Below are 20,968 nucleotides of genomic sequence, written 5' to 3' on the forward strand. Positions count from 1 at the left end.
CTGGTGCCCTGCAGTTCCCAGGGCAGTAACCCTGCACACCTGCTTCCATGAGGGGGGCAGGGAGCAGCTGGGACCCACACATGTGCACACCACTAGGGTGACCAGACAGCAAGTGTGAAATATCGGGACAGGGATGGGGGGTAATAGGATCCTATATAAGAAAAAGACCAAAAAATCAGGACTGTCCCTATAAAATTGGGACATCTGGTCACCCTAGCACACCCCCAGGGAGTGGCGGGGACCCACACATGTGAAATGAAGTTCATTAATAACCGATCAACAGCATATATGATGCAATGTACATAATATATAATTTCATTATTTATATAGTTATGGAAAGTAAATAATACATGGAAGAAATGAAAGGCTTTTTTAACGTTTTTTTTGTTGTTGTTAGTCATCCCTGCCGGGGCCCCACCGAAAATGTTCGAATTGGGCCCCGCACTTCCTAAAGCCGGCCCTGCTTAGATGTACCTTAGGGTATGTCTACCCTGCAATTAAAAACCTGTGAGTGGCCCACGGGACTCCCGAGGCTTGGGCTGAGGGGCTGTTTAATTGCAGTGTATATGTTTGGGCTCGGGCTGGAGTCCAGGCTCTAGGACCCTGCAAGGTGGGACAGTCCCTGAGCTCAGGCTGCAGCCTGAGCCCCAAGGTCTATACCGCAATTAAACAGCCCCACAAGCCCGAGTCAGCTGGCATGGGCCAGCCACAGGTATCTAACTGCAGGCTAGATTACCCTTAGATAACTAGTCTGATTCTTTACTTCAATCAGACATGGCTCATGTTTTTAAATCCACAGGTCCAGGATTCAGTCCCCACACAGGGCTTGTTCAGGGACATTGTTACACTTTGATAGGTGCTATCTATGGGCTTTGTTAAGATATATTTTAGAAGCTTCCAGGAGAAAAACAGTCCATGCAGGTTACAGTCTTTAGGAGGGTGATCTTCTCCATATTAACACCCCATCTTGCAACCAGCTCCATGCACGCAGACCACTGGACCCACATGGAACCCTCTTGAGTCTCCATGGGGTCCAGGATCTGTGCAGGAAGAGGGAACATGTGGGCCTAGGGGAGAACCAGAGGGAGACACTGCCAGCTCCACACACCTGGAAAAGGTAATATAGTCCCAAACCACATTGCCTTTTCTGTTGACCCTTTCTACACTGAAGAACCCTGCCATATAAAGAGGGATCTGGAGTAGCTTCAGCCAGGTCAGGCCCTGATTGGCAGCATGTCTGCAGTTGAGCTGGCAGGGAAGAGTGCCGGGAGACAGCATGGAGGCCCAGTGTGGTTGTCACTGGTCCCATATTCAGCCAGACAGTTCCAATTGCAAAGAAATGTCCCTTGTCTCGCTGAACTTATTTTGGACCAGTGTCCTAGATGGAGCTCAGGGAATCCACAGGCTCTGGAGGCAGGACTAACTGGTCACTGAATGGATACCCCAATCCCTGTGCAGTAAGGAAAGGGAGAAGTTAACTGCACACTCACCTGAAAGTAGTGTTGACTGCCCGTGTCACTTCTTCTGTGTTATCATGAATAAAGTACTTCCCTCTGGTGTAACCACACATGTCCTTCTGCACTCCTCCTCGCTTGTGCCTGCAAAACAGACATAGTATCAGAACTGCTCGCAAGTGTCAACAAAATGTACTATTCCTTAACAAAACAGCAAGTTTTCAGTTGTGAGGATGCACTTATTCTTGTAAACGTTCTGCAGTTTTAATTTGCCTTGTAACACTTAAGTGAGTTGGTGATAAATTCATTCACTGCCACCCACTTAAATTCCAGACAAAGAAACCCAGAGCACTGAATACAAAGATTTGAGGCACATATCCTAAAATACGGAGCGCCGTGGCAAGCACCGGACCAGCTCTAGCTTCTACACCCTGGGGTTTTGAGTGCTCTGGATTTCAGGAATTTTAGCTTTGTTGGGGTTACTAGGCCTGCCTGAGCCAGAGTTCTTCCATGTTTAAACTCTGTCCTTCCATGTTTAACTCTAATCAACCTCAAAAGCCAAGGACAGGAATTGGAATATGTAAACAGCCAGTTAGCAATTACGACCTTGCTCAAACCAGGTACCAAACAATAATGATGAGGTTTGCATGTTTCTAGCTGGGGAAGGGGTAATAAACTAAGGGTAAACAGGACCAAATAACTGTTTAGAGGAGTGTTACTAACAAGCTAGATTTATAGCCCTAGAATGATTTAATTGCTTAAATGTATAAACATGCCTTCGGTAGAGAGGGGAGGGGGAGTAGAGGGGAGGTGATAGAGAGGGTGAGAGGGGGGGGGGCTTAGTTGTAAAATGTATAAAGAAGAGAAACTGTTTTTGCTGGTGTGCTTGATTTGAGACTTGCCTGTCTCCTTGCACCACTTTGAGATCTCAAATAAACTTTGATTGTTTCTCCACCCCGGTATGTTTATTGGCGTGAAGCACTCCGGGCAACGAACCCCACTGTTGCTGTCCTCGGGCCCCTGTGCCAGCAACAGCTTCAATAAAGGTTGACCACTGTGATCAACATGCTGGGCTATGCTGTTTGTAACCTCTGTTCAGACCACACTCTGCTCCCTGAGCCAGGACTAGATCTCTGGGATCTTAATTCCTAACATTTTACTATCATCTAGCAAACACAGGCATATAATTAAAGACTGTATCATAATGCTTATGCACATGGGGGCAGAACTAAGGTTCCACAGGCCGCTTTAATGCTGGCATTGCCTAATTTGTGAGTGCTTGATCTTGCAAGTCTAATGCTCTGTAATGTAGTTTGATTGTGGGGTTGTTTTGTCTTTTTTCAATGTAATATAGACCCCCTTTTACGTCAGTACCTATTGAGAGACTTGATGCATCTGAATTGCTAATGAGCTGCAAAAGCTTTCATCTGCAGATCGCCAGTTTTAATCCAGCTCTGCTGGCGAGGGGCTGAATGCTGTTTCCATCTTATGGATATTTGGTGGGTCAGTTCCAGTTCCCATCTTCTGCTAATTGCAGACTCATCAGAGAGGCCAAGAGTTGCATAGGCCACAGAGTCTGCACTAGCCCTGTTACCCCTACAGGTAGACTCCCCTCCCCCATCCCCAAATCCCTTGAGACATGCTGGCAGGGCAGTGTGTGGAGGAATATTGCCCCTGTAGATCAGTACAGGACTTCTTTCACCAGTCCAGGGCTATCAGACCTACACCTTTCACAAGTAATGCATGCAAATACATGGGGGATCAAGTTAATGGTTATATGTAAATTATACAGTAACAAGCAAATTAAATCAAATAATTTACATAAAACACCCCCCAGCATGGAATTATATCTCCTCCCCAGCATAGCATTCCTCCAACCTCCTCCCCACAACTCTTCCCTTCCTGCCCCTTGGCAGAGAGATCTTCCCCTGGGCAGATAATCCCTTTCTTTCAGTGTGGGTTGGTAGGTGACAGCCAGGTGTGTGTGGGGGAATGTTGCCCTGGTAGATCAGTACATTCATTACTCTGCTAGACAATAAAAATCATGGACTGGCCAGAAACACTGGATTTACCGTTTATTACAACAATCTGCAATTCACTAACACATTTTTGTCCTCTGTGTGGCTCGAAAGCTTGTCTCTCTCATCAACAGAAGTTGGTCCAATAAAAGATATTATCTCACCCATCTTGTCTAATATCCTGGAACCGACACGGCTACAACTACACTGCATACAAAATCTCTCCTGGTATTTTATGAAGGATTTATTCAGAAAGTGGCAACAGTCCAAGGTTTCAGACACTTCTGGGTCTTTCCCTGGAGTAATTGAGCTTTTCCTGTCTGGTGCTGCTTCATGAATAAATTTGTTATCTTTATAGACTCTCTATATAACTATTGGCCCACATCTTCCCATATAATGGGAAAACACACAGAAGCAGAACAGGAGAAGTAAAATTATACAAGGTTCCCCTTTAGGGTGACCAGACAGCCAGTGTGAAAAATCAGGATAGGGGTGGGGGGTAATAGGAGCCTATATTTAAAAAAAAGGCCCCAAAATTGGGACATCCAGTCACCCTATTCCCATTGCAGTTTCTTTAGTAGATAGAAGATGTGGAGTTTGGCCCCCTGGGAGAAGTACCAAGTCCAGCTCACAGACTTCACAATCACTGAGATATACACCTATCTCACAGAACTGGAAGGGACCCTGAAAGGTCATAGAAGTCCCTGCCTTCACTAGCAGGACCAAGTAGTGATTTTTCCCCTGATCCCTAAGTGGCCCCCTCAAGGATTGAACTCATAACCCTGGGTTTAGCAGGCCAATGCTCAAACCCCTGAGCTATCCCTCCCCCCTGAGCCACATGTATCTTGGGAATCCACCACTGACACAGGGCCATCTGCACAGAGCATGTGTTCCTCCACACTAGCTGTGATGCCCCATGCAATTTTCCGTGGCAAAGTATTTTTACTTTGTGGCAAGTGAGCTCAGAGCACATGCATAACAACTAGCAGAGAAGAGGCTGTTGTAAAATACATGCAATCTACTTCTCCATCTGTCCCCTTACTAACATTCAGTGGGGGTGTTTTGGTTGGCTAGCTCCCAGTACCAAAAGAACGGGGGGGAAGCCAATGGTCCCTGTCAGCCTGATTGACAGGGCGGGCAGGCTAATCAGGGAGTCAGGAGGCCACGGGGCCCCGTCCTCCGTGTGAGCTGGAATTGCCTGGGTCAGACAGAGTGGGGCCGAGCTAAGGAGAGAGCAGGGGCCCGAGCTGAGTGGGGAGCAGAGCTGGGCCAGCCAGAGGGGCCACAACAGCAGCCCGGGAAGCAGGTCAGAGCTGGGAGCAGAGTCACAGATGCCTCCTGCAGAGCAGATCCTGCGCTGGGAGCAGAGCTGCAGCCGCAGAGCCAGGTATAGTGAGCAACTGGGGCCAGCCTAGGGGGGATTCTGGGCAAAGGGCCCAGTGCGAAAGACACCCCCAGCCAAGGGCCCTTGCAGGCCAGACTGGGAGGGGGATCTTAACCCAACGGGGGGCTGATGCTGGGAAGAAGGGACCCACCACCCAAAGCCCGGAGGTGTGTGACCACCACAATTGCAAGTGTCCGACCCACAGCATCCCTGCAGCACAGCCAGGGCCTGAGACCTACAAGGAACAGACAGTGAACTGCCCTGACGTTCCAGAGACACTGGTTGTGATGTCCCCTGCCACAGAGTGGGGTGATGTGTTTTCCTTTAACCTCTCCCATTTTTCCTAATTCTTTTTTTTTAATTAATTGTTGATTAAACAACTTGTATTTGATTTAAATTGTATGTAATGATCAGTGGGTCAGGGAAGTGCCCAGTGCAAAGAGAGTAGTACTCTGGTGTGGGGACACCCTAGCCCCTGTCCTAGGTGACCACAGCAAGGTTGGGGGTTGAGCCCCCCAGGAATCCTGGGCCCAGCCTTGTTGGGGTTATGAGGACTCTGCCAGACAGGAGAGTGGAAGGGGAGTCCTCAAAGGCAGGGAGGCCTCTGGGTAAAGGAAGTGGGAGCGAGGACTCAGATCCTTTCACTAGCCCATTTCACCGGGGTAGTGCAGAAGCCAGGAAAGTTCCCCACAATAGCGGGACCATTCCCCCGCTTACACACCCACAGACATCTATTGTCTGTGGCTGTAAGGGTGGCGGGTGAGACAATCTGGAGAAACTGTATGGTTGCCATGTGAATAGTGATAATTGTGCTACACTTTGTGTTCTGATGCAGCTGATGCCACATAGAATCGTAGGACTGGAAGGGACCTCAAGAAGTCATCTAGTCCAGTCCCTTGCATTCATGGCAGAACTAAGTAATACGCAATAGATTTCTCACTGATAGATTGTTCCCTGATGACTTTTAGATACACTCTCCAGCCTTGTCACTGCTGCATCTACTTATTCTTGGCCCTGATTCAGTTATTGTGGGTATATTCTATTGTGATGTTATAATTTGTGCATGAAAAACAGCACAGCGCTTACATTACACAGCTGATGTGCTGCTGCAGCCAATTAGACAGAGGTGCTGTATGACAAATGGACTTTGTAATTAGCTGCTGCCCAAAATCCTTTCATTCTGTCAGCCTTACAGCAATATGTTGGCAAAAAGCAAAATTGGGTTCAAGTACCCACCATGCTGGCATTCTCCTATATGCCCCACTGGGCCTTTTAAACACTGTGGCAGGATTTGTTTAGCGTGCACATGATGCTCCGTTATTCTGTATATCTACAATACATGAGCTGGCATAAATGATCACTGCTAACAAAGCAGGGTCCAGAGTGAGGCCAAGACTACTTGGATGATTATCCTCGTTGGCCCAGTGCTTGTGAATGGCTTTTGACTTAGCTCTATGTGGCAATATTTGTTTACCTTTAAACAGCTCTGACAAGGGATACACAGGTGACCAAGCAGCAAACTCACAATAAGTTCGAAGAGGATTTTCTTACAAAGAACATGCTTCAAAAGCCCCTGTAAATAGTGAATCCAAGTTATGGCAGGAAGAGCAGTCTGAAGCAAAAACAATTTAAGTACTATCCATTTCTATAAAGAAAAGGTGACAAGCTCACATACAAAATAACCAAACCTTATAGCAGCTTGAGAGCAATTCTAAAGGGCTTGACAAGTGACTCCAAGTATAAAATTGTACTGGGATGAAAGATTAAACCTGTGCCTATAATGGGAGTCTTTTATACAGAGGCCTCTGTGTCATAGTGGAAAATGTTGGGTATAACCCACAGCCCTCAGGGCCACAAGAAGAGCAAGGACAGTACCACAGGCAGAGTCTTACCCTGGTCGGGCACATGAGAGATGCCCGATGACAAAGGAACATGTTTCCTGTACACTGCAGTGACACTCCCTTATCAACAAGCTAGATGGGTGAGCACAGGGAACCCTGAGGGTTATGGGACCACTGCCAGGCCACCACCAAATCCATGAGGGGGATCTGAAATGGGCAACAGGGGAGAAGAAGGGACCATGCCAGCACCACGGAACGGGTGTGTGTGTGGAAGGGGCTGCTGCACTGTTACCAAAATTCATACATTCTAAGATCAAAAGGGCCTATTGTGACCATCTAGGGTCTGATCTTCTGCAGAAGACAGGCCAATGGAGGAGGCTGGGAGAGGAGGAATCGTGTTTTATCACCGTGTTGGGGGAAATGTTGATGGTGAGGGGAGGAAAAGGTACCATCACCATGGCGATGGGGGAAATGCTGTCACCCTGGTGTGGGGGTGGCTTTACCACCATGGCAATGGGGGAAAATGCTGTCACCCTGGTGTGGGGGTGGCTTTACCACCATGGCAATGGGGGAAAATGCTGTCACCTGGTGATGGGGTGGGGGCTTTAGCACCATGGTGATGGGAGAAATGCTGTCACCTGGTGTGGGGGCGTTATCACCATGGCGATGGGGGAAATGCTGTCACCCTGGTGATGGGGTGGGCGGGGCTATCACCCTGGCGACGGGGCGGAACTCTCGAGTCGGAGCGCACCCTGTGTCCGGCTGGGCCCCAGCACCCCCGGGCGGCCCGGCACGAGGGGCGGCGTATCGGTGTATCACGCGCGGGCGGAACCGGGCCACTCTCTGCAGGCAGGCCCCGAGGTGCTCCGCCCCCAGCGCTGCGGCGGACGCGGCACCGCACCAGGCCGCGCTGGCCAAGATCCCGCTGACACCGGAAGTGCACCTGCTGCCCGCAGCTAACATGGCGGATGCGGCTTCCCGCAGAGCCACGCGCGCGCCGGCCCGGCAGCTGAGCCCTCCCTGGGCGGCTGCCTGATGCCGCTCTTCGCGTTCGGGACAGCACGTGGGCTGTGACGCGTGAGCGCCCGTACTCCGCGCATGCGCCCTGGGAGGGGGACGAAACCGGTGGCTGCGGACGATGTCGGCGCAGGGGGATTGCGAGTTCCTGGTGAAGCGGGCCCGGGACCTGGTGCAGGGGGACCTGTGGGCGGCCAAGGCCTGGCTCATCACGGCGCGGAGCCTCTACCCGGCCGACTTCAACATCCAGGTCAGGGCGGGGCGGCAGCCCACCCCCGCCGCCCGCTGTGTGTGCGGCTCGCGCCTCGCCCCCCTCCCCACAGTGCCTTGCGGCAGCCCCCCCCCGCCCTGTGTGCGCCTCGCACCCCCTTCCCACAGTGCCTTGCGGCAGCCCCCCCCGCCCTGTGTGCGCCTCGCACCCCCTTCCCACAGTGCCTTGCGGCAGCCCCCCCCACCCCTGTGTGCGCTTCGCCCCCCTCCCCATAGTGCCTTGCGGCAGCCCCCCCCAGCCCTGTGTGCGCCTCGCACCCCCTTCCCATAGTGCCTTGCGACAGCCCCCCCCCGCCCTGTGTGCGCCTCGCACCCCCTCCCCATAGTGCCTTGCGGCAGCCCCCCCAGCCCTGTGTGCGCCTCGCACCCCCTTCCCACAGTGCCTTGCGACAGCCCCCCCCCGCCCTGTGTGCGCCTCGCACCCCCTTCCCACAGTGCCTTGCGGCAGCCCCCCCCGCCCTGTGTGCGCCTCGCACCCCCTTCCCACAGTGCCTTGCGGCAGCCCCCCCAGCCCTGTGTGCGCCTCGCACCCCCTTCCCACAGTGCCTTGCGGCAGCCCCCCCCCGCCCTGTGTGCGCCTCGCACCCCCTTCCCACAGTGCCTTGCGGCAGCCCCCCCCGCCCTGTGTGCGCCTCGCACCCCCTTCCCACAGTGCCTTGCGACAGCCCCCCCCCGCCCTGTGTGCGCCTCGCACCCCCTTCCCACAGTGCCTTGCGGCAGCCCCCCCAGCCCTGTGTGCGCCTCGCCCCCCTCCCCATAGTGCCTTGCGGCAGCCCCCCCAGCCCTGTGTGCGCCTCGCACCCCCTTCCCACAGTGCCTTGCGACAGCCCCCCCCCGCCCTGTGTGCGCCTCGCACCCCCTTCCCACAGTGCCTTGCGGCAGCCCCCCCAGCCCTGTGTGCGCCTCGCACCCCCTTCCCACAGTGCCTTGCGGCAGCCCCCCCCCGCCCTGTGTGCGCCTCGCACCCCCTTCCCACAGTGCCTTGCGACAGCCCCCCCCCGCCCTGTGTGCGCCTCGCACCCCCTTCCCACAGTGCCTTGCGGCAGCCCCCCCAGCCCTGTGTGCGCCTCGCACCCCCTTCCCATAGTGCCTTGCGACAGCCCCCCCCACCCCTGTGTGCGCTTCGCCCCCCTCCCCACAGTGCCTTGCGGCAGCCCCCCCCGCCCTGTGTGCGCCTCGCACCCCCTCCCCATAGTGCCTTGCGGCAGCCCCCCCAGCCCTGTGTGCGCCTCGCACCCCCTCCCCATAGTGCCTTGCGGCAGCCCCCCCAGCCCTGTGTGCGCCTCGCACCCCCTTCCCACAGTGCCTTGCGGCAGCCCCCCCCGCCCTGTGTGCGCCTCGCACCCCCTTCCCATAGTGCCTTGCGACAGCCCCCCCCCGCCCTGTGTGCGCCTCGCACCCCCTCCCCATAGTGCCTTGCGGCAGCCCCCCCAGCCCTGTGTGCGCCTCGCCCCCCTCCCCATAGTGCCTTGCGGCAGCCCCCCCCGCCCTGTGTGCGCCTCGCCCCCCTCCCCATAGTGGCTTGCGGCAGCCCCCCCCCCGCCCTGTGTGCGCCTCGCACCCCCTTCCCATAGTGCCTTGCGGCAGCCCCCCCCGCCCTGTGTGCGCCTTGCACCCCCTTCCCATAGTGCCTTGCGGCAGCCCCCCCCGCCCTGTGTGCGCCTTGCACCCCCTTCCCATAGTGCCTTGCGGCAGCCCCCCCCGCCCTGTGTGCGCCTCGCCCCCCTTCCCACAGTGCCTTGCGACAGCCCCCCCCAACCCTGTGTGTGCTTCGCCCCCCTTCCCACAGTGCCTTGCGGCAGCCCCCCCCCACCCTTGGTGCGCCTCGCACCCCCTCCCCACAGGGCCTTGCGGCAGCCTCAGAGGAGCATGGAAGGGGTTGGTCCTCATATTCCCCAAGTCAGCATCTGAGGCACTTGCCTGCTCTTGCCACACGGATCCAGCCCTGGCAGCAGGAGCCTCCCTCTGCCCTGAGCTGAAGGGTAGCACTGATGCCAGCCTCCTCTTGAACCCTGGGGAGGAGGGTGGTGGCAGCACATGGCTTAGGCCCCCCACATGTGGGTGGTCATACCATGCTCATTGCCATGGTGGGGACCTTAGGGACCTGGCTGCGTCCCAGCCTGCAAACTACTTGGAGCGTGGCTGAGGTCCCATGCTGCAGGGATGTACCTACGGCCTCGTGCCGAGCTGGCGCACCCCTTGTGGAGCGACATGAGGGCCACCCTATGCAGGGGTGCTCAGGTGAATCCGCTAAAGGTGTGAATTCATCATGTTAAATGTCCTGGGGATTGCTCTCGCAGGGCAATAAAGTCGCCATTCGTAGGAACCCCTTTCCTTCTGAGAGCGCATCCACACGGGGTTTGGTGTGCTTTAATTTACATGCATTGTCTTCGCATCTTCAGTTGATTCATTTGAGCTTTTGTTGGTATCCTCTTGTAGACATGACCTTTGCAGGATTGGGGGCCTTAGTCATGCTCTTGCTAGAGCTAGCCTGAAAAATAAAAACCTGTACTAGAGAAGTGGTAGGCCAGAGCACACGGAGTACGGGGAAAGCCATGGAGACAAAAGTTTTTTCAGTCCCAGTCAGCTCAAATGCTTTCCTTTCTCTTCACCTTTCAGCACAACAAAATTCCAACTGGTGAAACAAATTAAAGTAAAAACACAAATGGTACTGTGTACTGGCAGTGCTTCTTTCTGTTCCCACAATGTCAAAGAAGGCGCAGCTGTATAAAATCATACATTACAGATTTCCAATGTAAGAGTTTTGGCATACAAAAGATTAACACTTTCAGACGGTAACAAAATAGAATTATTACTAAGACCCTACTTGAATTGCAGGATGATTGTCAAAAAATTGTGGCTGAGTTGCGGACAAACCATGGACAATTGTGGTAAAGTAATAATGGACCTTATTATTTGCAGTAATAAAGTCCATTATTACTTTTCCGCTGTCGGCTACCCAAGGCTGACAGTGGGAACGTGGGGCTGAGAGTGGGGTTCTCACTGTCAGCTGCCCAGGGCATAGGTATGGCACTGTAGCTATGCTGGTATAACCCTACTGTATAGATGCAACTTGCATTGACAGAAGGATTTTTTCTATCTGTGTAGGAATATCACCTCCCCGAGCAACAGAAGCTAGGGTGATGGAACTATTCTTCCATCGATCTACCTGCATCTGTACTGGGGGATTGGTCAGCATAACCACATTACTCAGGGGGGTGGATTGGTCAGCATAACCACATTACTCAGGGGGGTGGATTTTATGAGGGACATAACTGTGTACATTTAAATGTTAAGTGTAGATGTGGTCTCATTCATTGGGATGTTATAAGTTGGATGTGCACTTTTTTCATTCCTGCCATTCTTGTGTTGCCTAGTTGCATTGTCAAGGCAAATAATCAGGGTTCTATTTCAATTTTTTTATTTAACGAAACAAACTAGGGAATGCCATAGAAAACCTCCATTGAGAACTTATACAGCCCTGATCCTGCAAACACTTAAGCACATGCTTGACTTCAATAGAACTACTAGTGCTAAAAGCTAAGCATGCGCGTAAGTGTTTGCAGGGGGCAAAGTCTGTAAAGTGAAGCATCCATAAGTTAGGAAATGCCAAAGTTAATGTCACTTGAAGAAACTGCCATTGTGTTTTTGATAGTGCTTTTCAAACTTTCAGAATGTGACTCACAAAAGACGTTGTCATTTACCACCTTCCTTCTATTCCCAGTTGTGTGGCCCCACTAGCTCTCTCATTCATGAAATAACATTCCTGTGACAATTACAGCAACTGTTTCCAAGGAAAAATATTTTAAAAAGTAACTATTGCACTTTTATGAAATTTAGCAAGGAGGAAGGAGGCCCCCAGCAAATGGTTCACAGTCCTGTATTTTGGAATATCTGCAATCTTTAATTATATTATTGCAAACTCATTTTTCTCTGAGGCTCTTGGATCATTAATACTTAGGTGGAGAGAATGCAGCAAATGAGCTGGTGTGGTGCATAGTGAACAAAGTGGTGGGACCTGTCATCCCTGCTTCCTTATAGTTCGGATTCTGTTTAATTACAACAGTGTAAATCTGGATCTCTTAACATACACCATAAACTTACACAGAATGTACCCACCTGTGAGAGTTGAATTGTCACTCAATACATTCATTGCACAGAGTAGATGGGTACAGTGCAGAGGCAGGTTTCACTCATTTGAGAGGATAACACATTTATTCAAAAAAATGAAAGTAAATGAGTGTGCATTGACAAAGTAAAGTTTGTCCCATGTAGTTGACTGTGTGCTCCTCTCATCTTCATTTCTGTTCTAATAATGTATTTACAAATATTGTACTGCTGTCTTATTCACAGTACATGGTCTAGTCTGCACACTGAATGAGGCATTGGTCCTATGGATAAAACAACGTGATCATATAGTAAAAATGCTGTATTGTAATGCATACATTCAAAGGTACAGAGTTAACTTTAACTTTGGCATTTCTTGACTTTAGAGTTTGTGCCCACTTCTCAACTGGTGTAAATTGGCGTAGTGCCATTAAAGTCAAAGGCACTATGTTGATTTACACCAGTGGAACATCTGGCACCTTCACTTTGCAGTCTGGAATAATCTTTTACCTTTATTTTGTACTAAATTTGCACAGCTTCATCAATGTATGTGGTGGTTTACAGAAAATTTAAAGCCTGGAACCCACCTTCCCCATGAACTCACAGTTTAACTCAGACAAATATGATATATAGGACAAGGATGAAGATGCAAGAATGCATGGACTCAGTGAGGAGTTCAACCTAGAAAATGTACATAGAAGTGGGATTCAAAGAGGGATTTGAAGGAGGAGAGTGTGGGTACTTGGATATGCAAGAAACTGATCAGATTCCTTCAGCAGAAGACTAGAGAGAACTGTTGGCAAACTCCAAAGAGGGTAGGGGTGTCCTGCTGAAAGTTGCACAGGCAATGTCATGTTAAAGATCATGGTTTTGGTTTGCTTTTTAAACCTTCCTACAATTACAAATAAAAACTTTGTAAAAGTTCAATTGCTTTTGGCATTTCACCCAGCAAAGACAATGAAGATAGACCAGTCAGTTTCGTTACTTTGTTTATAGTAGGTTTAGTCAATTTTTGTGTCTCCTGCACTAGGACAGTGCTGCAGTGTTTGGGTTTCAGGCTTTGCAGCGGGATGTTTATTTGTATAAAAATAACCTTTTCCATTGGAGTTTTCCATTATTTACATTGGCCTTAGGTGTTGTCAAAACTTGAACTAAATGTGAGTAGTATCCTTGGGAGTAAACTTGCTTGTGTAATTGATGGAGTTCATTGTATTGTCATTGCTTTTTTTTATTTTCGAGAAGATAAAATAAACTTATTTATCTTAACAATATTAAAACATATAGCAGTTAAAGTAAGATTTTTGTATGGTTACAAATATTTACCATCAGTTTTTAGTTTCTAAATTGAATACTGCTTGTGGTGCTTTCAGTATTTACTATTCAAATATGGGCTCATTATAACAAGTTAGTGACAGGTGTCAGTATGGATGAACGAAGTGGGTACATGAGGATATACAGTGTGGCTATTGTTCCATTCTCTTGTATTTCAGTATGAAATGTACACTATCGAGAGGAATGCAGAGCGGACAGCATCAGCTGGCAGACTGTTATATGACATGTAAGTAATAGAAATGCTTTTGCTTAATTCTCTTTTGAAAGTGTCTTGTAAACTTTGCTGAACATAGAACTCTAAAAACACTCGTCATCTTTTTCCATGCTATATACCACAGTACTTTTATCATAAGATGGGAGTGCAAGGATCTTCAGCGATCTAATGCTGATGTTATGTCGTTTCTGTAGGCAAACTAGACAGATCTTACTCATCTTTTAAAAACAAAATCAGCCATGAAAGCAAAATGTTCTTTTGCATTTCTTCATACAGGTGCTTTCAAAGTAAGCTTTCTGTTTTAAACTGCATTTGGGATTATTCTGATTTTTTGCCTGACCCTTTATTCCAGGTTTGTGAATTTTCCAGACCAGCCAGTGGTGTGGAGGGAGATTAATGTTATTACATCAGCATTAAGGAATGACTCACAGGATAAGCAGACTCAGTTCTTAAGAGGTAAGGACTCTGTCATCTGACAGAGGTGGAGTCTAGTGGGAATCTAAGAATAAATCCCCAGGCTACACAGCTGATTTGGAAGCTGCAAGTCCTAGTCTGATGAACTATCTGTGGTCTATTGTATACAGTGACTCTCAGCCACAGAGACTCACCTACTGTTAGGCCTGGTCCCCACTAAGCCCCCACTTCGGACTAAGGTATGCAAATTCAGCTACGTTAATAACGTAGCTGAATTCGAAGTACATTCGTCCAAACTTACCGCAGGTCCAGACGCGGCAGGGAGGTTCCCCCGTCGATGCCGCGTACTCCTCTCGCCGAGCTGGAGTACCGGCGTCGACGGCGAGCACTTCCGGGATCGATCCCAGAACATCGATTGCCTGCCGCTGGACCCTCCGGTAAGTGTAGACGTACCCTTAGGTTTAGAAGACACAGGGGAAGAAGCAGGGCAGGGAGCTGAAGCACTATGAGAAGTGCAACTACCAGCTCCACTCCTCTGTCAGTATCCCTTGCCAGGGAACTACCTCTTGGTGGCTGGCAGAGGATTTGGTGAACCACAGGTGGCTTGTGAAATTGGGATTTGAATCTGACAAACTAAATGTAGTTTGCTGGCCAAGGACGTGCACCAGAACAGTTAGTGAAGGCTGTGGGAGCAGGTCACGGAGAACAGTTTGTGTAGTGATTATAGAGCCTCACAAATACCTCCCATGAAAATGTATGAGAAGGAATATGTAGCACTCTTATTTCTAGCCAGACACTTCACTACTACTACTTCTTCTTGACTCCTTTTCTCATTTACATGGGGTCGGAGATGCCCACGATTCTTTGCCACTCCTTCTAATGACTCAAACAAGACACCAATTAATAGAATGGCCATAGTGTGTGGATACTGACAAGAGACCTTCTTGGAAATCGACCTTCTTAAGGGTTTATTAAAGGATACAGAAACATAGAACCATAGGATTAGAAGGGACCGCAAGGGTCATCTAGTCTGCCAAGATGCAGGATTTGTTGTGTCTAAGCCATACAAGACAGATGGCTCCAGCCTCTTCTAGAAAACCTCCAGTGAAAGAGATTCTGTGACTTCCCTACCCAGTTTGTTCCATTGTCCTACTGTTCTTATAGTTAGGAAGTATTTCCTGAGATTTAATCTAAAACAGCTATGCTGTAGTTTGAACCCATTGCCTCTTGTCCTGCCTTCTGTGGCAAGAGAGAACAATTTTTCTCCATCTTTTTATATCAGCCTTTCACATATTTGAAGACTGCTATCCTGTCCCCCACTTAATCTCCTCTTTTCCAAACTAAACATACCCAGTTCCGTCAGCCTTTGCTCATGTGGCTGCATTCTGTCTCTTTGATTATCTTTGTCACTCACCTCTGAATCCTTTCCAGTTTCTCTACATCCTTTTTATACGTTAGTGACAAAAATTGGACACACTACTCCAGCTGAGGCCTAACCAGCGCCGAGTAGAGCGGTACTATCGCTTCCCGTGATTCGTATGCTGTGCCTCTGTTAATGCAACCCACAATTGCCTTTGCTTTTTTTGTGACAGCATCGTATTGTTGACTCATACGATAGGCCATTGTCTCTTTTAAACAAATTATCTAAATACAACATTCATTATTAAAAATCTCAATGGGAATTCTTGATAAGGCTACCATCTGTCTTAACAAATATTAAATGGTTTTGATTTCAGTGTTCCCATGCATTACTATAATGTCGTTTTTAAATTTTCTAAATTGTTTTAAAATGTACTTTTATTAACCATGCACTTTACCCTGAAATATATTTAGAAAAGTATGTGCATTGCTCTTCGCATAGATACGGGTGCCTGTTCTCTGTCTAAAACGTCATAGTAGTTGCAAGAGCACTGTAGGATGCTTTTTGTAACTGAACAACAAGACAACATTGATTATTCTTTTGCTTTTTTTCTGTCTCCTCAATTCAAACAGATTGCTTTTTATTTCAAGAACTGATTTTTTTTTTTCCAGGTTTATTTGAGACCCTTCCTGGTCGAATTCAGTGTGAAATGTTACTAAAGGCCACAGAGCAGTGTTTTAATACGCTAGAAAGGGCAGAAATGCTACTGCTGCTTCTACGACGCTTCCCAGAGACTGTGGTGCAGCATGGGGTAAGAGAAAACTAGCTCCTTTTTGCTGTTAACAACCTTATCAGCCCGTGCCTTTGTGTCCCCGTTATGTGCTTTGTCAGATGAGGGTGGGTTTGTTTTTTTAACTTCAGACTTGCAGGTGATATTTCAGGCAGTTGCTGCTGTCATACCTTAAGTTCAGACCCCCAAATGAATCATAGAATATCAGGGTTGGAAGGGACCTCAGGAGGTCATCTAGTCCAACCCCCTGCTCAAAGCAGGACCAATCCCCAATTTTTGCCCCAGATCTCTAAATGGCCCTCTCAAGGATTGAACTCACAACCCTGGGTTTAGCAGGCCAATGCTCAAACCACTGAGGTTATAAGTGTAAAATTAACCCAAGAAAACAAAGCAGTCTCTTTCTTTGTAAAGTCCACAGGTGAGTCCATGATTAAAAGTAAGCCAGAACAGTAAAAAAAGAGAGATTGTAATCTCACGTTAAAATGAAATCTAGTTTACTAGAAAATGATACTGCTTTGTCGGTTACTTCTTATTTAGGAGACGAGTGGGAGACAATGAACTTACTGAAATATGCACTACAGTATATTTTTGCTTTAGGATTTGTCCCCTGAGATTGACTCCACAGATACTAAAACATTGCTGTTTAACTGTGAAGTGTAAATGAAAATTGCATAGTGTACTAATCTCAGTACACGATGGAATGCTACTGATGGGAGCGTGTTTGCTCGATTGCTTTGAATCTCATATTTCCAAAAACGTCTGAAAGTACTGAGTAGCTATTCATTTTAACCACTTCTTACACAGGTGGGCCTAGGAGAAACGTTATTAGAGGCTGAAAATATTGAGGACCAAGAATCCCCGGTCAATTGCTTTAGGAAATTATTTGGTAAGAAACTACAAGTGTCTGTTTTATTATAGAACTAAATGACAAAGCTTGGTACCATCTGTTAAGAACTCGTCAGCCTAGGTTGGTAGTGAACAAATCTTTTTAGTTTAATGGCCTGTGTGAAATGAGTTGGCAGTCCTTACTCCAGATGTGCAGAGGACTCTTGGATTTGATCTTATACCTTGCTGTCACAAAAATTTGGCTACTGTTAGTATATCATCTGCCGAAATGATATGTTGAATTCTAGGTTACTGTATACTCTTATGGAAGCAAACACCTAAGACCTATTTATGCAGGGGAAATTTTCTAACCAATTTTAAAATCATTTAGCGCCCTAGTGGAAACCCAGTTTAAGGCAGCCTGCTCAGTTTTTGATTAAGTGGTTTCAAGACAGTTTGGCCTTGGAACAGATTCAGGGGGGAGGAAAAAACAGATCAGGCCACCTTAAACCAGGTCTATTCTATGGTTCAAACTGGTTTGAAAATTATTGTAGTCTGAACTAATTTTAAAACTGGTCAAAAACTGGACAGGACCCACGGGGCATTTAGTGGCTAACTGTTGTGGTGTTTGCTGTGGTGTACTGAAAACTGTATTAAAATTCCAGGCTTTCACTTTAAGGCTGTCAGGTTAGACAGCTCTATAAGAAAGTGTGTGATCTGGGTCTTTCATAGTTATCTTCAAAAAGCCAACCTAGAGTAAGGTAGGTTGAGTTGTGCCTCTCTGTTTTAGGGAGCAGCCTGCTTCGTGTCTCTCTCTTTTGGGGTTCTTGTGTGTTATCATTCTGAATTCTAAGAAATAAAGCACTGTTACATGCAGCTCTTCAGCAAAAGTGTTTTATGTTTATATCGAATTTCTCTGTGTATGCCAGGAAGATAATATTTTGCTAGACAGAAGGTTCTGGAAACTTGCACTGTTGATTTTGAACTCCTATGTAGCCAAAACAAGTATCAGAAAAAACAAACCCAATGTGCTTTTTTTCACCTCTTAGTTTGTGATGTTCTTCCTCTAATCATTAACAACCCTGATGTTCGACTGCCTGCCAGCTTGCTGTACAAGTACTTGAACAAGGCAGCAGAATTTTATATTAATTATGTAACTAGATCTACACAAATGGAAAACCAGTATCAAGGTAAGAATACTTTTACCAAATGATGTTAAAATCCTCTTCTAAATTAGTGTAACTGAATAAGGTATTCATTTGACGTAATATCTGCCACTGAGTTGGGGTAATAAAAATATTGTACAGTTTCACAGGAGCTTTCATTTGATTTCAGAACACTAAATAATCCTGTAAGGAGGGTAAAAGATAGGGATCACTACATCCACTATGAAATGCAGCCCTTTCAGTAAAATAATGCAGCAGATATCTAATGGCCCTTGTGAGCGCCACAAAGCAGTTCAGGGTAGGAAAGAGTTTCACATCCATTTGAAACTATGATGTGAATTTAGGCTAGCAGAATATCATTACCTGTGTTGGAACTTAGCTGTGTACGTCACACCAGGTTAATTCCTAATTCTTTGCCATTGGATCTCTACTGAGGACAAGTAGCCCAGGAATGGCTTTGACATGTTTGGAGTGAGGCTGTGAAACAGTTTTTACTTTCTTTGATTCCCTGCACAACATAATAAATTCCTGTCCTTCATTATCCAAGCATTATACACAGGGTGAGACTAACGAATATGGGAGGGTTAGCAGGATTATTCTAAGGCAGCGGTTCTCAAACTGTGGGTCGGGACCCCAGAGTGGGTCGCGACTCTGTTTTAATGGAGTCGCCAACGCTGGCATTAGACTTGCTGGGGCCCAGGACCAAAATCCGAGCCCCACTGCCCAAGTGCTTCAGGCCCGGGCGATGGAGCTCAGGTTACAGACCCCCTGCCCTGGGCTGAATTCCTTGGGCTTCTGCTTTGGCCCACCACCTGTGGTGGTGGGGCTTGGGCGGGCTCAGGCTTCAGTTTCCCACCTTGGGGTCATGTAGTAATTTTTGTGGTTAGAAAGGGGTCGCGGAGCAGTGAAGTTTGAGAACCAGTGTAGAATCTAAGGAAAACATATTCCATAACTGCCTCATTTTCCATAAATGTGTGTGGGCAGGAGGAATCTAAAGTCTCCTTCCCCAGCCTCCAATGTAATAGCACCCAATTGCTTGTTACAATGGATCCTAGTGACTGGTATATTGGGTTTATAACTGTTTGTTTGCAAGGAAAAGAACTAAACCTCCTTTTAAAAAAGCAAGCCAATATTCTCCTTTACATGTCTAGTTCCCCCAAACCAGAACTCATGGGGCGAAAGGTCTAGTCTGTTAGTCAGTGCCTCTATTTTAAGTTTAAGCCTTAAAGCTGGCGTGTTCAGCAGTACAGTTCCCCTAATACCATGCTGGAGTTTTGGCATGTTGCTAGAAGAAAAAAATGTCATCTGCTAAATTCCAACACCTACATGTTCTGTAGCATCTGGGGTTTCCTGGGAGGTTCCCAGTCCAAGGACTTAACCAGACCTGCCACTGCTGTGCTTGTGCGATTTGGTGTGATAGTAGCACAGGCTGGTATGAAGGTGGAACAATGATGGACCTTGTTGAAAAATAATTTTAATAGCGCTCAGACTAGTAAATACTCTTCTGCTTCTTAGGCCTGGTCTACACTAGGCGTTTATGTCGAAGTTAGCGCCGTTACATCGAATTAACCCTGCACCCGTCCACACCGCAAAGGTATTTAGTTCGACATAGAGGTCTCTTTAATTCGACTTCTGTACTCCTCCCCGACGAGGGGAGTAGCGCTAAATTCGACATGGCCATGTCGAATTACGCTAGGTGTGGATGGAAATCGACGCTAATAGCTCCGGGAGCTATCCCACAGTGCACCACTCTGTTGACGCTCTGGACAGCAGTACGAGCTCGGATGCTCTGAACTGCCACACAGGAAAAGCCCCGGGAAAATTTGAATTTGAATTCCTTTTCCTGTCTGGCCAGTTTGAATCTCATTTCCTGTCTGGACATCGTGGCGAGCTCAGCAGCACTGGCAACGATGCAGAGCTCTCCAGCAGTGATGGCCGTGCAATCTCAGAATAGAAAGAGGGCCCCAGCATGGACTGATCGGGAAGTCTTGGATCTCATCGCTGTGTGGGGCGATGAGTCCGTGCTTTCCGAGCTGCGATCCAAAAGACGGAATGCAAAGATCTACGAGAAGATCTCTAAAGACATGGCAGAGAGAGGATACAGCCGGGATGTAACGCAGTGCCGCGTGAAAATCAAGGAGCTGAGACAAGGCTACCAGAAGACCAAAGAGGCAAACGGACGCTCCGGATCCCATCCCCAGACATCCCGTTTCTACGAGGCACTGCATTCCATCCTCGGTGCGGCCGCCACCACTACCCCACCAGTGACCGTGGACTCTGAGGATGGGATAGTGTCCACGGCTGGATCCTCGGACATGTTAGCGGACGGGGAAGATGAGGAAGGAGATGAGGAGGACGAGGCAGTCGACAGCGCTCACAACGCTGATTTCCCCGACAGCCAAGATCTCTTCATCACCCTTACAGAGATCCCCTACCAACCCTCCCCAGCCGTTACCCCGGACACAGAATCTGGGGAAGGATCAGCCAGTAAGTGTTGTAAAAATCTAAACATTTATTTGTAACAGAACAGGAATATTAACAATTTAAAAAATGGGTTTCTCATGATTAGTTTGATTAGCTTAACGGTTCAGTCATGGGCAGTGCAACTATTGAAAAAAAATCTAGCAATGTCCGGTTTTGCATGATTGTCCTGCCCAAGCCGCTCTACTGGTTAGTCACTGCTACAGCAGCTACAGTAAAATGCGGTCTATATGTCCGGGGATGGAGCAGAAATCCTCCTGTGACATCTCGAGGAAGCTCTCCTGGAGGTAATTGG

At 48.2% G+C, this 20,968-nt stretch overlaps 1 protein-coding gene across 7 annotated transcripts in view; it reads left to right on the forward strand.

Annotated features, from left to right (window-relative positions):
- Positions 1-7,658: 7,658 nt before the first annotated feature.
- Positions 7,659-20,968, forward strand: part of INTS10 (integrator complex subunit 10) — a 46,378-nt gene continuing 33,068 nt past the window's right edge. For 3 of the 7 annotated variants that reach the window (XM_054029746.1, XM_054029747.1, XM_054029745.1), the window contains exons 1-6: positions 7,659-7,964; positions 13,582-13,649; positions 13,990-14,093; positions 16,083-16,222; positions 17,006-17,087; positions 18,076-18,216. In XM_054029746.1, coding sequence (XP_053885721.1) covers positions 7,836-7,964; positions 13,582-13,649; positions 13,990-14,093; positions 16,083-16,222; positions 17,006-17,087; positions 18,076-18,216 — 664 coding nt within the window. In that variant the 5' untranslated portion in view covers positions 7,659-7,835. Of the gene's footprint in view, positions 7,965-10,603; positions 10,740-13,581; positions 13,650-13,989; positions 14,094-16,082; positions 16,223-17,005; positions 17,088-18,075; positions 18,217-20,968 lie in introns of all 7 variants that reach the window. The other 4 variants (XM_054029750.1, XM_054029751.1, XM_054029752.1 and 1 more) reach the window with 3 other exon arrangements.

The sequence above is a fragment of the Malaclemys terrapin genome, chromosome 5 (assembly GCF_027887155.1).
Source record: "Malaclemys terrapin pileata isolate rMalTer1 chromosome 5, rMalTer1.hap1, whole genome shotgun sequence".
Taxonomy (NCBI): Eukaryota; Metazoa; Chordata; order Testudines; family Emydidae; genus Malaclemys; species Malaclemys terrapin.